General features: G+C 35.5%; 5 protein-coding genes across 8 annotated transcripts; 2 read left to right on the top strand and 3 right to left on the bottom strand.

The window, feature by feature from the left end:
* Positions 1–112: 112 nt before the first annotated feature.
* On the bottom strand, positions 113–1369 carry LOC21385177. Its single transcript, XM_010088632.2, has 2 exons — positions 1056–1369; positions 113–816 (listed from the first exon to the last, which is right to left on the bottom strand). The coding sequence occupies exons 1-2, from the start codon at positions 1215–1217 to the stop codon at positions 253–255; spliced, it is 726 nt and encodes a 241-aa protein (XP_010086934.1). The 5' UTR covers positions 1218–1369; the 3' UTR covers positions 113–252.
* A 3496-nt stretch (positions 1370–4865) lies between these two features.
* On the bottom strand, positions 4866–7615 carry LOC112090433 (DNA-directed RNA polymerase V subunit 1-like). Its single transcript, XM_024161739.1, has 3 exons — positions 6884–7615; positions 5336–5509; positions 4866–4985 (listed from the first exon to the last, which is right to left on the bottom strand). The coding sequence occupies exons 1-3, from the start codon at positions 7097–7099 to the stop codon at positions 4866–4868; spliced, it is 510 nt and encodes a 169-aa protein (XP_024017507.1). The 5' UTR covers positions 7100–7615.
* Positions 7616–9036: 1421 nt separating this feature from the next.
* LOC21385176 lies at positions 9037–11990 on the top strand. Of its 4 annotated transcripts, none has more exons than XM_024161723.1 (4): positions 9037–9186; positions 9970–11156; positions 11242–11309; positions 11638–11990. In XM_024161723.1, the coding sequence occupies exon 2, from the start codon at positions 9975–9977 to the stop codon at positions 10410–10412; it is 438 nt and encodes a 145-aa protein (XP_024017491.1). In that variant the 5' UTR covers positions 9037–9186; positions 9970–9974; the 3' UTR covers positions 10413–11156; positions 11242–11309; positions 11638–11990. The 4 variants fall into 4 exon arrangements, with proteins under 4 accessions (XP_024017491.1, XP_024017485.1, XP_024017490.1 ...); XM_024161717.1 differs by having other exon boundaries at positions 11635–11990; XM_024161722.1 differs by having other exon boundaries at positions 9970–11309.
* Positions 11991–13142: 1152 nt separating this feature from the next.
* On the top strand, positions 13143–14715 carry LOC21385175 (thaumatin-like protein 1). The gene is made up of 3 exons (XM_010088630.2): positions 13143–13665; positions 13955–14231; positions 14344–14715. Exons 1-3 carry the CDS (start codon positions 13179–13181, stop codon positions 14492–14494), a joined length of 915 nt encoding a protein of 304 aa, XP_010086932.1. The 5' UTR covers positions 13143–13178; the 3' UTR covers positions 14495–14715.
* A 198-nt stretch (positions 14716–14913) lies between these two features.
* Positions 14914–17829, bottom strand: LOC21385174 (DNA-binding protein BIN4; the record flags this gene model as incomplete). The annotated part of the gene is made up of 10 exons (XM_024161806.1): positions 14914–15354; positions 15443–15582; positions 15703–15778; positions 16039–16065; positions 16191–16237; positions 16629–16746; positions 17006–17059; positions 17137–17198; positions 17421–17658; positions 17758–17829. Coding segments are annotated over 10 exons (939 nt in total), but the record flags the coding sequence as incomplete, so codon positions are not given.
* Positions 17830–17852: the final 23 nt, after the last annotated feature.

Raw genomic sequence — 17852 nt, 5'->3', positions numbered from 1 at the left:
ACAGAGTACACGACAGAGGCATGCAAAATTTACAAAACCATTTTAAAGGGGCATTAGAGCACACCCACTATAGTCAAAGACAATTCTTTTATTGTATTTAAAAGATGGCTAATGTAAGACAAGTAAAAAAGCAATTCTATTCAACTTGGATTGAAATGTGAATTGCTTGTCATTAATGCCTATGCTTTTCTTATATTAAATGCTATTCATTCCACCGAGAGCCCCAAGAAATTGACTGACCATAAAACATCATCAGTTTTGTCCCCCAAGTTCCTCATCTTTTGGGCTCTCATCATCGGAAACATCAACCACCCACCCACACTCAAAGGTAACATCCAAGAAATAGAGCAAGAAAACCAAGACAAGGCAAGCAACAAACATGGGAATTGGCCCAAAGATCCAGAGAAACAAAGGGGAAGAGAAGTAGAAAGCTCTAAGGCCAAGAGACCAGAAATAGCTCCCTTTGTTAACATTCGTAGCAACATATTCGACCGTTCGTTGGTGGTGGTGGATATCTTGGGACATCTTCTTGAAAGGCACGTTGATGAGAATGCTGGCGTGGCTGTAGTACCTTATGGACTGAACGTTAAGAAGGAAGGCCACCAAGAAACACGCCAATATGCAGAAGTACTTGATCGAAAAGCTCGTGTCGGTTCCGTTCCCGAGCACGAAAAAGGCCGAATTGTCTTTGCTTCCGCTCGTCATCAGCACGGCGATGAGAGAGCTGAGCATGATGGCCGTCGAGGCTAAAAGGGTCGACGCCATTATGTTGTTTCTCAGCGTCTGTACGGACAGAACTCCGTTTTTCGACACGTCCTATGTAAACAAAACAAACAAATTACAAGTATGAACGTATGACAAAAGTTAAAGGTTTTGCGTGCCTAAGTGAATTTGTAAGACAAACGACACAAAAAAATCTATCAAAATGGAAATGGTCTTGATTGATTTCAACGTTGGATCATGTCAAGAGCCTTATCTTAATGAAAACACCGAATTATAAAGATTTGAATTTTCAAAGCTACGTGGTAATACATAGGTTATTATTTTTCTTTCACCTCCATCATAGCACGGACCCAGAAACGGCGATTGATGGCGTTGACACCGATGACAGTCTTTGTGGGGTGCTTCAAGATTCGGTAGAAGAGCCAGATATGGTAAGCCGCCATAGCCAGGAGCCCCAGTGGGACTAACATGAAATCAATAAGCTTTTGCTCCATTTCTTTTTGTATATATTTTCTTCTTTCCTTCTTGGTTTGATCTCTCGTTCGTCAAAGAGGTTAGAAACAGAGCGAGAAAGACGGAGAAAAACCAAGTTTGATACGCGTGTGTTTTCTGAACGACAGAGAGAAAATGAACTAAACAAGGCTTGTGGTTTAAATGCAAAGCAAGCACACTTGGCTTATAGGTGCGCATATTATATAAGGGAAAATATATATATATATATATATTAGAATATGTAATTAGAATCACAAATGGGATTCATACGTGGAAGAGGCACTGAACTCTCTCACCCAACACCCATGATACTTTTTGGCCTTTTGCTTTTTTTTTTTTTTTTTTTTTTTTCGTTTGGTTGGGGTTGGGGGGGGGAGAATCTTTGCTGAGTATATCAATATGTTTAATTAGTAGAGAAATGAGATTTTTGTTTTTGTGGATAAGTATTAAAGCAAATAATTTGTGTATATATTGGAGATGGATTCTGCTTTGATGGCTCATGCCTCCCACTATGGAATGTAATTAATAACAAATAAAATAGAAATAAATCCTTATCAATTTTGTAGTGGGATTAAAGATCCCAGGTACCAATACTTTCTCATTCCATGTGACGTAACTTTTTTTTTTTTTTTTTGCTAATCGATGTAAGACATACTTAACAATTTGAGGTGGGACTTCCGTATAATTGTTTATGTGCAAATGAAGAATTTATGGAGTTTTCCTCACATGTTCGTTTTGAATGTTTTTCACATTTCATGCACTAGACAAATCATAATCCGCGTGTTCTCAAGGTTTTTATGGACAAACGGCTGTCAAATTGAGAAGAAATAGATTATGATAAAACTCATTAGTCAGTTTTCCACAAAGTTGATGCATTTATTTATTTTATTTTATTATCACATTTTTTTTATTTTTGAAGTGAAGGTTGATGCATTTAGATGCTATTATATTGTTGGGTTTTCACAAAATAATATTTCAAGTAAGGTTTGTGCTTAAGTTAGGGGTGTGCAACAAACTATTCAAACCAAATCAAATTAAAAGAAAATCAAACTAAACTAATTAATAATCGATTTGGTTTGGTTTAAATTTTTTTAAAAACCAATTAAATTAGTTTGGTTTGGGGTTTTACCGTTAAAAAAATCAAACCAATTTCTGTCTATATAATTTTCTTAAAATTATATATATTTCAAAATTAAATGATCATAACCCTAAAAGTTTCTATCACAACCATATATACGAAACTAACACTATCTTCGCGGTCTACCCTCAAGCTCTTTCTGCTCCTCTCCTCTCATTCTCTACTCCTCTATGTTCTACTCGCGATTCTCTCTAAAGCATTACCTCTTTATTAACGTTAATGTAGCCTCTATAATAATAAGCATCTCTAATTTGCCTATATTCGTTTTTTTTTTCATATATTTAAAAAAACTTAATATCATATTCAATTATGAGTTGCAACTAATATTATTGTAAATATATCTATAATTTAATTGCTTTGACTTCATTTTGTCTTCAAAAGAAAGAGAGAAAGAGATAAAAAAGCACACAAAATTTAGTATCAGTTATGGTTGAAACTTGAGAAGAAATTGTAAAATATTAATTCAAATCAATTAGAAAAACCAAACCAAATCACTTGGTTTGGATTGAATTAGATCCCTTAATTGGTTTGATTTGATTTGAAAATCTCTAAATCAATTTGTAATTGATTTAGTTTGCACTTCGTTTAAAATAAACGGTTTGATTAGTTTACACACCCCTAACTTAAGTTGATGTTACTTTGCACAAAAGCCTTGTCTACTCGAAAGAGCACATATGCCATAACCCTTAAAAAAAAAAAGTTCTCGTTTTTGTCCTACATTTTCAAATTTGGTTAAAGGAGTATAAAAGGCATATATACGATTTTTTTTCCCTTGATTTCAGTTTTCTAATTCAAGAGTGCATGAAGGTGAACGATTTGGCTATTAGCTAATAGCTACCCCTCTCTAGCGGCAAAAATTGCAATTACGAAGTCATCATTTTGTGTTAAAACTGTCTTGCAAGGCAAAGAGAAACCCTTGCATATTTATACATTTTCTTTCGAGTTATAATCCCTTCCATGTGATGCGAAGCGATTTTTATACATAATTTGCGGAGATAAGCAAACCAACTTCAGTTGAAAAAAAAAAAAAAAAAAAAAAAGTGTCATTGACAATTTATTCAGTACCTTCCAAAGGAATAGCAAGCATTTGAAAGAGGAAAATGTGACTTAACCCGACAGGATGAGTCCCGGTTCTCTCACAAAGAACGGCCCTAATTTAGTGAGTCTCACTAAGTACGAAACCTCATTCAATCCCGTGATGCTCTTTGAAAAATACGGTTATCTCGGTAAGGCGAGAGACCAAATGTCATAATCAAGTAAAGCGTATAATTGACATATGAAATGAACCTATGATTGATTAAAAAATAGTAGTGATAGATCATGATCATCATGGTGATACACAACATTACTTGCTCATATCCCGTAACATTAGCACTAGTGTATATGGTCGAAGACAGGACAAACTAAGCAAAGACCTCTTACTCAGATTTAAAAAAAAAAAATATATATATATATATATACATATATATTTACATTTTTATACTCTTTGTTTTAAGTTTATTTAAAAACTATATCTTCAACTTTTAATCTCACTAAATATATACCTTTAAATTAATTTTAATACTTAAATTTATACATTTTCACAGTTAATCTTCAATTTTAAGTATAAATTACTTAAAGTGCCCTTAAATAAAAATGGAAAAAGAAAAAAACTAAAAAAAAAAAACTTTAAACTTACCGTTTTAACCTTAAAAATATCCAAAATATCATTATAACTGGTTTTTTGCGTTTTTAATTTTTAGTTTTTGTAATGTTAAAAAGTTTTAGTTATATTTTCTCTCTATTTTTAAGGATAGTTTAATTATTTTAAAGATCAAAGTTAATTATTGACCGAAATAAAAACTAGATTTGTATATTAAATCAAATATAAATGTATATATTTAATAAGATTAAAAATTAAAAAAGTAAAAATTTTGAATAAACTTAATATATAATATATAAATATGTAAATATCTCAAAAACACAAAAAAAAAAACAAAAAACAAAAAACAAAAAACAAAAGGTAAAGACCTCTTACTTATGATTGAGGAAAAACCTCTTACTTATGATTGAGGAAAAACCTCTAAGTCGTGTTCATTTTATTAATTCGAGTTTTTAATTTTAGTTTTACTATAGTTAAAATTTTTTATAAAAAGTCATATTTAGTTTTTTCTATTATAGTAAAAAAAATTTTACATAAAATTACATCTCAACTCAAATTAAAAAATTAAATTTGCGAACTGAACAATACCTTAATAATTACTTTTGACCTGAAAGTTACCCAATTTGAAAAAAACCACAAAATAACATAATCATCAAATGAGCCGCTCAAACATAAGCATATAAACTAGATCATAACTCGAACTAGAGATTACAAATAGATATTACAACCAGAAGCATATATTAAGTAATACATATGTAATAACTTTTTGTTGATAATCTAGGGTTAAAAAAAATCAAAAAAGAAAAAATAATAATAGACTAGTTTCTTCAGCTGCTGCTGATGCTCATACTTGAATCACAACACCACAATTCAGGTTCGTTTGGTATAAGGATTGAAATCAAGGTGATTTGAGTCTTTTTTATTTGAATTATGATTCAAAGTGATTAGAACCTTCGTTTGGATGTGTATATACATGATTCTGATTCTAACCTGAAATGTGATTCAAACCAGTGTTTGGTTATCTTGTTTTCTGAATTTGAATCATGACCAAAATAATATAATTTAAAAAATTATATAATAAATATAATTCGTTACGTATAATTTAAAAAAAAATATAATTCGTTATATAATTAAAAAAATGAAGTACTAGAAAAAAATTATGCAAATAATTATAAGTCAAAATTATAACAAGCTTAAGTGAGAAATAGATAAAAAAAAAATTTGAATAAAATTATATAACAAGCCAAGTATATATCAAACTTGTCTCCCACGGAACTTGAACACAAAATTCCAATTATTATTATTCCTTCAATAAATTAGACAAAATTCCAATTTCTTACAATTAGTGTAGCTTCAATAAATGGAACTTGAACATTCAATGACCGAGTTAGCGCCTTATAACCACCAGAATTGAAGCCAATCAAATTTCCAGCATATGTCATACTGTTTGCCAAGAGGACGAGATTCTCTTTGAGAACACCTTTGCTCACCATTGATACCGATGTCGAAAGGCGCTATAAAGCAGACAACAAAAATGTAACTCAAATAAGCTATCTCATATACAATTGGGTCAACGATTTCCACTTTCCTGGGTGAATAGACTAACTTCATAAGTTGTCACAACCAATTGTATAATGACGTCTATAATAACTTAATAGAAGTATCATAACAATCTTAACTGACTAATTTCTTCTTCCGAACTGAATTAATAGCCTCTTCACATTTTTGAAGAATCTCATTCATACCAATATCCATCTCTTTGAACAGCACTTGATCAAAAGAAAATGATACTAGTCACAAACACTATCTCCAGAAAGCAAAACTTGTATTAATTGTTGCATTTCCTTTATATTTTCTTCTTACAGCTCTCTGTTTTACAATGATCAGATTTTTACATTTCTTTTTCACGTGTTAAGCTGGAAAATCATTTTGTGCCCATTAAAAAAGCAACTTTTCAATACACTTGTCCAACTATTTTTCTATAACCACACCTTGATGTTTTCTTACTATATGAACATATAGGAGAGCAAGATAGTTATTGACAGTTAGTGCATTGTATTAAAAGAAATCCAAAGGGATCATTGAAATTTCTGCCCTATTTTGTTGAAAAGTCATAGAGAGGAGTAGTTCCAGGCACAAAATACCCTAGTAGGAAAGTCTAGATACCCAGCAGTAAATTTGATAACAACCAGAATTCACATTTATGTTCTTAATTTGTGTCTGTTATTATTGTTGTTGACTTGTTCAAATTATTAGGATACATGTAACATGTTATTATGGCCATGGTAGTTCCTTTAAACCTTCCTAGTGAATTGCTCTGTCATTTTTCTTTTCTGGGTTACCTTAATTGTTTCCTCTTGGCCAAAGGCTGACCTACATGTGTTTTGTTCCTACCCGTGGTATTCACCTTTCAGCTGCTGATTCTTAAGATAATGCTCCTAATAGACCAACACATTATAGTTCTGTATTGACTATCAAATGAGTAATTTGTGATCAGCATCACAGACCCTACAGTGAGGGCAGGGACTTTAAACATTATTGGCTCTTCTAAACTCTTCTTGTTTTTGAGACTAAAACCAATAATCAGAACATGAAAAGTCTGTAATTGTTTCTTGTTAGAGAACAATCCCCACCCGTCCAAATTCCAAAGAATATCAGGATTATCAAAGCAATGTTGCCAGAAACAAATCAAAAATTGAACCAAAAATTGAACCCGGAATCACAACCAAGTCCAACACTATCTCCACAAACCACAATTACAACCAAATCAAACACAGAAACCAAAGTCACAACCAAAATCACTCACAACCGAAATCACTATCCACTCTCCAGAAACCAAAGTCACATCCAGAAACCATCGAAAAATTTACAAGGTGAGGAGAGCATACCGTTCCAGAGTTCGAATCAGACGATGAGATGAAGGACAACGGAGGCAACACTCCAAACGCAGAGGATGGTTTCTTCTGAGTCCTCACCGACCTTCTGTCCTCTCTCCGGTGAAGGCGAGGAATGACCTTGCTTCCGTAGTATCGGTGAAAGTGGTACCGAATCTGGAGTTTTCTTTGATTGTTGACAAAACCCCCTTTGCTCCGGCCACTTCTCATCAACGGCGACGGATGTGGAACTTGCGAACAACAAGCAAGAGTTTGGAAGAAAGAGATGGAAAAAAGCCAGAGAAGAATCTCGGCTGTTCACCCACGCGAGAGGAACAGGACTGCAGATTCTCTGCTGAAGCATGGGAGAGGAAGTGCATGCCAGTGGTTGTTGGAAGTTGGGTGCGAGCATTAAGTGCACAGTAGTTTTTACTGTGCACTGGGGTTTGGAACGGATGAATCAGGGGGGGCCTGATTTCAAAATCAGCCCCCAAAATGATCCTAATCACTCATCTGATTCTAATTTTTACTGTTTATTTTTGCCTTCCCAAACACAGATTGAACCTGAATCAGGGGATTTGAATCCCTCAATCCCCCGACCAAACGGGACCTTCGTTATTCTCTGTACAGTCGTAACAGCAGAATAATTCTTTCCATTCTCCTTCTTTGAGGTAAAACATAGAGAGACAAGAACAAAAACAAAAACAAAAACAAAAACAAAACAAAAAAACAAAAAAAGAAGAAGCAGAAAATAAATAAAGAAAGAAAAAATGAAAAAGAAAACAAAAAGAAAAAGAAGAACAAATCGACCATATTCGAAGCTCAAACACGACGCAAGTCCAGCCAACATATAAATCTATTGATAGATAGATCTGTGAATGAAAAAAATTACCTTGCAGAGCTTGAAAAAGGCCTAAAGTGAAGAAACGAGATCGCGATTTACGAAAGTTCCGATCTTTTCAAATCATCCAAATGGATTTTCCTTAAATCGAGATCCCAAATCCTCAATCTCCATGGCTCTCAATTCGATCAGAGATTTTACCCAACCAAACCAATTGCCGATACTCCGACGACGATCATCGTTCTGGATCAAGAGATCCCACCGGCATTCCCTCTCAACACGACGAACTCCCTCTCTCTCTCTCTCCTCTGATTCGCAGATAACGAAGCCCTAAGCCCAAATAATTGAGAAATGATCGGGCCATGTGTGGCCCAAAATATGATTTGGGCCTTGGGCCGGGCGTGAAAGAGCAGAAGAGTGCAGACGACGGTAGGAGTGCCACGTGGCGAGTGAGGAGTGGAGGATGGGGATTAAAAGTCGTTAGATACGAAGAAAGTATGGATAGCGTTTGAATCGAAAGCGAAAGAACCGTTGGGGTGGGGACACGTGATAGTAAATAAAAACAGAGTCTCACTCGCTTTAAGAAAAGCGTGTTTAAGACAATAACTTAAATAAAATAATTTGTTATTGTGGATAAATCAATCAATTAAAGAAAGGACAACTTTTGTACTAAGATAACATAAAAATAATTTATGCATTATTGCATTTAAAATAAAAAATAAAAAAAAATACTATATGTGGAGTTTCTGAATTATTAATGTTTCCATTTTTCTTCAATTAGAAATGTTACAGTTCAAATACACGATCTCTACTCAGCGAAAAAAAAAAAAAAAAGCACACGAACTCTAAATTTTCATCAAATGCGTAAAATTTATAAACTTTTTATAGGTTTTTTAAAGGAATTTTGTATACATTTTAACGGGAACTAACGATTCAGAATTAAGTAATATTAATAGAATTTTTCATCATAAAAATTTCGTTAAAAATTTAAGAAATATCCTACCAAATAACAGTAATACAAAAAATTAAAAAAATTAAAAAATAAGCCAAATCCAATATAGCAGGTAGAATTGCCGTACGCTTTACAAAAGTCATGTCGCTATGAAAGAGAATTTTCATTCACAATTTACCCGAAGTTACAAGCGACAATGGCATTAAATTAGGTAGTGATTGGGTGGGAATTTGGAGTGAAAAGGATGTCTAAAATGGTAAAAACAACTTCACAGTCTCGCCGTCAACTCCCACTAGATCCAAACGAAGCAATTTCTTCTATAAATACCATGCACCCAACCCCCATTTCTTTCCACGCTTTTTCTTTGTTAGTTGGTATTAGGCATTGCGGATAGAGAGAGAGAAAGAGAGAGGCTTTTAGAGAGAGAGAGAGAGAGGTAGGTGGTGGCCGGTCGGCTATCGGCGGGACTCAGGAGGTTCGCAAGCTCAATTCCTGCGGTTTTTTCTTCTACCTGTGAAAGCTCAGGTGCGTCATTTCGTTCTTTCTCTCTCCTCTCTCTCTCTCTCTCTCTCCAAATTTTTGCTTTTTTCTTTCATGAGATATTTCTATCTATGTGTTTGATAGTGATGTGAATTTATTAAATTGAACTGCTTCTTAACCTTTTTTTTGTTCCTTTTCGCAATCAGTTGTTTAAAACTTTATTTTATTTTTTTAATTTTGTCGTCGGAAAATATGATGTTTAATTATGTTCCAAATCTGTTCGTGTAATTATGAGTTTGGGGCGCGAGTGTAAATGATATCTACGGTTCAGATCTGTTGCAGAAACGGTGTTTGGAGGTATTTTGATTCTCAAATTAGTTTTTTTTTTTTTTTAATTTTATATTCCTATTTTATATGTAATTCTCAGAATCATTTGCCTTTGTGAGGACCATATTTTGTTTTGGCCTAGCACGACCATATTATTTGGCAAGAGTTATTCTCAAGGGAAGAAAATGAAGGAAAATACAGAATTGAATAGGTTATAAGAGTACCAAAATTGTGCATATTGATGGATCGGAACAGTTTGGACCTGCTGGTTTGATATCGTTAGAGCTTTTTGTGAAAATCTGTTCAGGGAATGTTTAGTTACAAAGCAAATTCCTTTTTAAATTTAGAGAAGATTGTCATATTTTGTAGTTTGTAGTTGTACAGCAACATTGAGGTCCAAAATCTGTGGAATTTCGACCATTTATCTGCAGAACGTTAAGGGCAAGAGCCCTCCCAGCGCATTATCTCATAAATTGACATTTGGAACTTGTCGATTCGCAGTAACAATGGAGGCGTGTGGCAAATCCATGGCAGCAGGCCCTGCTAATGTTATCTTCCTGTCAACGATTCTGGGCCGAGATGGGCCAGTTCCTGTTCACAAATGCGACTGGAAGTGCAAAAACGAACATGTCTGTGGGAACATGTACCGCTGCAATCTAACTGGTCTTACTCACATCTGTGACAAAAACTGTAACCAGAGGATTTTGTATGATAACCATAGCTCGCTTTGCCGGGCCAGCGGCCAAGTGTTCCCACTTACAGCTGTGGAGGAGCAGGCTGTTAGAGGCATTCGGAGGAAGCTTGATGCGGACAATCCCCCAACCGATAGTTGTTCGTTTAAGCGCAGACGGAGTGCACAGTTCCATCCTTCTCCTTTTGAGAGATCCTTCTCTGCTGTCAGTCCAATCTGCAGCCAAGTTGGAGACGGCATGGACATGAGCTAGAGTTATACATAAATGCAGAGACATTATATTGCTTACCTTAATCCTATCCTTTGAAATCTTCTTTCTTTTTTTCATGGAACAATTCTGATGATAGGACTTTATGTGAGAACTTAAGTGGTGGACCTGATGTGTCCTACCCGTATGTAGGGACAATCTATATTTCTAGTCTTCTCTAATGCAATTTAGCTCTTACAAATAGTTTGATTCGCCAAATGGGATTTTTACTGGTGCATGTTTAATTGCTTATTAAACTGGACCTGTATTCTCTTCACATCCTATTGGTTCAAACTCTGGGCCATGATCATTATTGTGCGGTGCTGTTTTATTTTTACTTGTTGACTTGCATTTGTTAGGATTCTGTTTCTCTAGATTTGGTGATAATTTTTACTTTACTTCTATATGAGTTTGTTATTGTTGATTTTGCATGTTTCGGGAGAATTGTATTAATTACATGTTTATTTTTACAGTTTATTCTTATTTTGATTCCTTTAGAAATCGAAGGATTTGTCTGTAATTTTGTCAATTACTACTGTTGGATTATTCCTACTTCTTTGTTTGAAGGGTGAAGATAATGCATTCTTATTTGACATAGCTCGATACAGGCTGAAGATGAATAATCCAGCGTGCATCCCACTGCTGTTTGCATATTCTATTATTTGTTGCTTGGTTTTATCTGATTGATGGATTTCTGAAGTGAACTTCAATTTTGCAGGGCTTACGATGGAGAGATTAAAGCTTTTTGTTGTACGAACAAATATATCTTATCTTCATTAGTTTTCTGAGATGAGATTTGAGTTTCTGATGCACGCTTTGGCATTGTCTCATGTAGGTGGTCTTGTTGTTTCCGGAAATTGAGGTCAGAGCTAGACCTCCAATGCTGATGAGCTGAACTAAATGGTACGTACTTGCTGTTACTAATAACTTTTGCATAGGACAAATGACAAATTTCAATATCAGCGTATATACTAAATTTAAAATCTAGCTTAAATGTTTAGGCTTATATGGAACATGATACTGCTGCACAGTAGTTCCTCGATATCCATGATTGATGAAAGGAGAAATCTTATGGTCTACATGCTTCGTCATTCATTCCTGTTAATATGTTAACGACTTGTTTCGGCATCTCTGAGACTCTAGTGACTCGTGAAAGTTTCTTGACATTAGCTCGAACTCATTCTTTAATTTCTGATCATGTATATTTCTTCCTTTTTATTTCTCCCAGCAGCTGGTGCCCTATTTGACGGCATATAAAAAATAGCTGGAGTTCTACTACAATGTATCACGTAGGTTATGTCCCTCCCAGCTTGGCATTTCCCAACTACCTGTTGCTGAAAGAATTTGTAACTGCAAATTGGGGGAAAGCCTTACAGATTTGATTGATTGATAACTGTAATGGAATTTAGAATTCAGTTGTGAATGGTGATGAGGATCTATGCATTCCTCCTCAGGCGTTTTTTGTTGTTGTGATTAAATTGTATATACGACCTTTTTTTCTTTTGAGACAAACATTAGTGTGTTTGTAATTTTTTGTAGGTTTACATCCACGTAATGGATAATAAGACCCCTTTATGTGTAAAACTTGCTCTATACTCTTCTGCAGGACCACAACATTATTAGCTGTTGGCATATTCCAGCGGTTAATCAATTCCCTTATTTTTTTAATGTTAATGTACCACCACAGTTCTTTTGAAAAGTAAAGAAATGAAAACATTGTTATTGTGTGTTCATTTTATCAATTCGAGTTTTGCTGCGGTTTAAAATTTTTAAAAATATTTATATTTAACTTACTTTTTTGTTACAGTAAAAAACACATAGAGTCACATCTTAATTCGAATTAAAAATTCGAATCAACGAATTAAATAGTCATATATATTAAAAGTGAAAATTTGACTATTGTAGCAAACGTATCCAAAATAACTAGTTTAACAAGAATGAAAGTTAAAAGTGAAAAATCGACTATAACAAGCAAACGAATCCAAAATAACTAGTTTAACTTAACTGAAAGAATGAAAGTTTAACCAGTACGGCAAACGCAGGTATGGTTATCATGAGACAGAGGTGAGACAGTAACATGATTGTGTTTGTCTAACAGTGAAAAAACAGACAGGGATCTCAACATGATTGGCCTAGTTCAGATCTCCGATTTGAGTTACAATAAAAAATTTATAAAAAGTCACATTTAATTTTTTCTGTCACAGTAAAAACTCTCAATTTGAATTGAATTTAAATCGGAGAACTGAACAAAGTATAAGACTTGCCCATATCTTGGAAAGCAAATTCGCCTAGTGGATATGCAACTGGATTTTGTATTTTTTTTTTCCCTTTACAATGAAATCCTTCTTCTGAATTTGGATTTGATTAATGTACGTTTCTTCAGATAAGAAACACCCTTTACGAGGGAAATTCTCTGCATTAAGTATAACATTGTTTAGGCTAATAAGGCTGCTAATTGATTCACCGATGGGAAAACCTATGACGATTCTAGCTTTTCAAGAGAGAGATTTTGGCTTTCATTCTGCATATTGTGTCCCCTGCAACTGCAAAAGAAAGGAATTTCTTCTCAGCGAGGCCATCCAAAATAAAAGAAATACTAAACCCAAAAAAGTCATATTGCGGCTGAGAAATAACAAATAACGTAACCGCTAGGACTTGCATTGCATATTCCTCAAACTATCATGCTATATAGACCCTAGGCTATTTCCATCAACTTCCCTCCTTTTCCATCTTAGAAAAGCCGTAGAAAAGACATTGACTGAAACCCGGGCAATGCAGCTGACAAAAATTCAAGCTTTCCCTTGTGTCTTTTTTGCTCTCATTTTCTTCTTCTCTGTATCCCACTCTTGCATTTTCACTGTCACAAACAACTGCCCCCACACCATATGGCCCGGGACACTAGCGGGTGCGGGAACACCCCAGCTTCCGACCACCGGGTTTCGCCTCAACTCAGGGCAAAGCATAAGGATTCCTTCTGTTCCGGGATGGTCGGGACGGATTTGGGCCAGAACAGGCTGCACATTTGATGCGTCGGGAGTGGGAAAATGTGTAACGGGGGACTGTGGTGGGCGGTTAGAATGTGACGGCAGTGGTGCAACTCCTCCCGCATCTCTCTTTGAGATAACGCTCGGCATGGGCGATGACAAGGATTTCTATGATGTCAGCATGGTCGACGGCTACAATCTGCCCATGGTCGCAGCGCCAGTAGGCGCTTTTGGTGCCTGTAATGCCACTGGGTGCGCTTCAGACATCAACATGGGTAAAAGGATTTTTTCGTCTTTTACTCATTTTCAAAAGGAATATTTTTCTGCACATATATAGTCGGTTATTGAACCTTTTAAAAATTTATATTTATTATCATTCGTAATGCAATCATCACATATGTGTCAATACATTAAAACCGTTGTATAATCAAATGAGACCCATTTTTCTACTTTTTGCCATATGATAGTTGTCTTTTACTAACATATGTATGTCGAGTGACGATTAATAGCAATGCTCGACTTCTTATGCTTATGACTTTAAAAATTGATACGTGATTGAAATAGGTTGCCCAAAGGAGCTTCAAGTGGTGGGGGGAGAAGGGGAAAATGGAGGAGGGGGTGGTGTGGTTGCATGCAAGAGTGCATGCGAGGCATTTGGGTTGGACCAGTATTGCTGCAGTGGGCAGTTTGCTAACCCAACCACCTGCAAACCTTCTTTCTACTCAACCATTTTCAAGAGAGCCTGTCCAAGAGCCTATAGCTACGCTTTTGATGATGGCACAAGCACTTTTACTTGCAAGGCATACGAGTATTCCATTGTTTTCTGCCCTCAAAGTAACGGGTAAACCTTCTTTTCTCGAATCTCCTCTTTCCTCAAATGACTCGGAAAGTGAAAATTTCTCTGCCACACACCTCTGAGTGCTGATTTTTGTTATTGCTGAATCATGAGACAGGCAGAGAAAACCAGACAATCCATTAACGCCTCCAACAATACCAATAGGAGATCCAAGCCATGAGGAATCAGTGCGAATGGTTTCCTCATCCAACACGCTCTTACCGATTCCGACGCTAGTAATGCTTTTGATCCTCAGTTTAATCTCATGAACAGATCCTGCAACTTTGAGCTCGAGCCATATCAAGTGGTTCTGCAAAAGAGAACAATCTGCGTGCGACCTTCAACGGTGAAAAATGACGAACCAAGATGTTAGGAATCAACGAGAGCAAGAATGCTCAGAAAAGCCGATTGATTGGCTTGTGTCCTGACATCAGAATGTACTTGCTCATATACTCCAATTAGATAGACGCCTTTAAAATTTTTAAATCTTCTAAAAGTAATGAAGAGGAACCAAAATTTATAGTATTCCTCAGAAAAGCCGATTGATTGGCTTGTGTCCTGACATCAGAATGTACTTGTTCATATACTCCAATTAGATAGACGCCTTTAAAATTTTTAAATCTTCTAAAAGTAATGAAGAGGAACCAAAATTTATAGTATTATAGATTAATCGTGTTGATGTTGTTCTCCATAAATCGTCCAAAGTTAAGACTAACAAAGTATGTGCACCAGTAGATTTTAGCAAAACAAGTAACATAATGCCATAATATCACGTGGAAGAGATCAGTCGTATCGATTTAGTAATCAAACTAAACCTAGATGCAGAAGAAACTAGTTGTAAACTGCATCATGAGATTTGGAGTTTGTACAAATGATCTTTACATCTTTGAATTCAAAACTTTGGGCAGCAAGGCCATTATTACAACATAAGTTGTGGCGACTAACATGTTACAAAATTATATGGTCTTGGTCTTGGCTTTCTTGGAAACTGGAACTGAATGAATAATAAAGTAACATATTATTCTCATTTCTTGGTCTTGGCTTTCTTGGAAACTGGAGCTTTCTTTTTTACTTTCTTTTGCGACTGTGACTTCCCTCCGGTGGTTTTACCTCTTTTCCGTGAAACTCCCTGCAACAGATACATGCACCGCAATACGTGAGCGAGTTGGTTGAATTCATTAAGGACAGTCCAAATAACTATAGGATCAGAGACACACTGATTTTTTCTCAGCTTTTCCTCTCGTTTTCCCATTAGCTTTTTCTTCATCCTCTTCGTTTTGACCAGTTTGATGAGATACACCTTTTGGAAATTTTTCAGCCTCTTCATCCGAGTCAAACGAGAAACCATCCAAGGTTCCTACTCATAGAAAATTAAGAGACTTGAAGGAAGATTTAATGTATTCAAAGTGAAATTGTCGCATAAACAAGCAATCATAAATCATTCCAGTGAAAGCTGTAGGGAAAAAAGAGACCCTACCCTCAACCATAGTTTCAGCTTCAAAGACATTTGATTGTGGTCTCAGCTGAATGAAATCGTTCATGATGGCTTCTATCTGACCAAGGAACAAACAACTGAGATTTGATTTTCGACGATAATGCTATTTTCTTTCCCTGTAATCCTCGATTCTTATCATTATTGAGGAAACAGCAGTAACACTCAAACCAGGAAATGGAAGTAAATCTTGAAAGATAAGCAAAAAGTGGCAATTGGCCAATATTGAAACAGAAAGAGCATTTTACCTATCAACTATCGTACACATCCAGCAAAAGAAGAGAGTCCGAGTGAGTAATAAGGATCGAAGGAAATACTAACCTTTGCCTCTGATTGGCCAAAACTAACCTGGAAAGAGAGGATTTGTGATATATCGTCAGCATAAGAAGAGAGGTCAGATACGTACAAATACTTCTAAAATATACTAATACTATCTACAGAGTGATGATTTTTTAAGGAGACTGATGACGTACAACGCAAAATGTCCTTGAAGGAACTATTGTTGTTCTATATATTGTTCCTGAAATGGTAGCAAACGTTAGAACAGTTGGATGTTAGCTGCCGAGGAAGTTAAAACGCAAACAAAAGTTGCAAATTGAAAAGATCCATAGGTCAAACATAGTCACTCAAAAAAACTGGGCAGATTCAGAAGGCACAAGCAACGTGCAAAGAAGGAAAAACTCAAAGAAAACAATAAAAGAAAAAAAGCCAATGCATTTGATCTTGTGCAATAAAAAAAGCCTTGTTTTTAACAATCTCACAGGCAACATTTTCAGCTTCTTTTGTACTATGCAAAAGGTTGCAAGCCATTGAGATATTTCGTGTGCACCTACATGAACATTTATGTCTTTGGAAAGCAGACAATCGAACATCATTAATCAAAGAAATATGTTCGTGTGAAGAAAACTTGCCTTTCAAATCTAAGTACATTTCATGATCTGTAGATGAGGTATTTGAAACCATAATTCGTCCTACAGCACCCACATCACCACCCAAATCTATAGAAGCCCCTTCACATTCAACAAGTGCCTGCACAAAGAGCAAACTTTTTATAATTAACTAACCATCTGTCCTTTCTTTTGTTTTCTTGCTTATTTTCTTTTCCCCTTCTGGTTTGAGGTATAGGCTTTACACAGTTGAACCTCTATAACCTTTTTCATAATTTTTTTATGATCTCTAAAACATATTTCACAGCTTAATGTTTCATTAAGGATAGAATCCCCGTAAGTCAGTAACTACTAAAGGAAGACTGATAAAAGGCTACAAACAAGCTACATTTTTACCCCACCTTTGCTCGTTGAACTTTCTCAGAGAGAACCAAAGGCATCCTTGCGGAAGAGACCTGCAAATCAAATATAGCTCTGACAAACAGTATCCAAAGACCACAAGCAATATTAATCTCCTATTAATTATTCTTACATGAGAGCCAACTTGCTTTTCAACCGCTTCTTCTGCTGTTACTTCCTCATCGCCAGCATTTCCTTTTAGCGTATGATATACCACATGCACAATATTTCAAAAGCTAGTCATTTTCAGAGAGAGAGAGAGAGAGAGAGACTTGTCTTTGCATATCAAAAATAAGAGAGACATTATAGAACCAATAGAATTGAAGCTAAAGTCCCCTCGACTTGAGTGTGGTTTAAGTACTTCTTTTAACCAATAGAATTGCATATAGAACCAACAAAAATAGCTTCAATTAGTACCTTTTCTTTTTACACTGCTCTTTTTCTTTTCTTTTATTGGCTCATGATCATCCTCTTCTAGCTCCTTTCTAGGAGCTTTATCTTTAGAAGCCTTCTTGGATGGAGTGTCTTCATTACTGCCAATATGGATTCCATCCTTGGCCTCGCTTATTTGTTCTGAAATTTTCTGATCCTCTTTTATAGGACTATTTTCAGGAGATAGCTCAGAATCTGATGAAAACGTCCAAACTGAGCGGGCCTGCTTAAATGCCATTTCTTTTGTCATCATACTTGAAAAATAGAATGCAAGAATAGCAAAGAAGGATCAGGATAAATGTAAAAAAATCGCAATTTTCACATGGGATTCTAAGGGACTCTCAAATGTCAGTTCCTTGGCAGCTCTACTGGCCCCATCTTCACCTGCATCATTTTGATAAAACACACAAAATTAGA

This window comes from Morus notabilis, unplaced genomic scaffold, assembly GCF_000414095.1.
Source record: "Morus notabilis unplaced genomic scaffold, ASM41409v2 Scaffold113, whole genome shotgun sequence".
NCBI classification, from domain to species: domain Eukaryota; kingdom Viridiplantae; phylum Streptophyta; class Magnoliopsida; order Rosales; family Moraceae; genus Morus; species Morus notabilis.
This window is presented reverse-complemented; position numbering and strand designations above follow the sequence as displayed.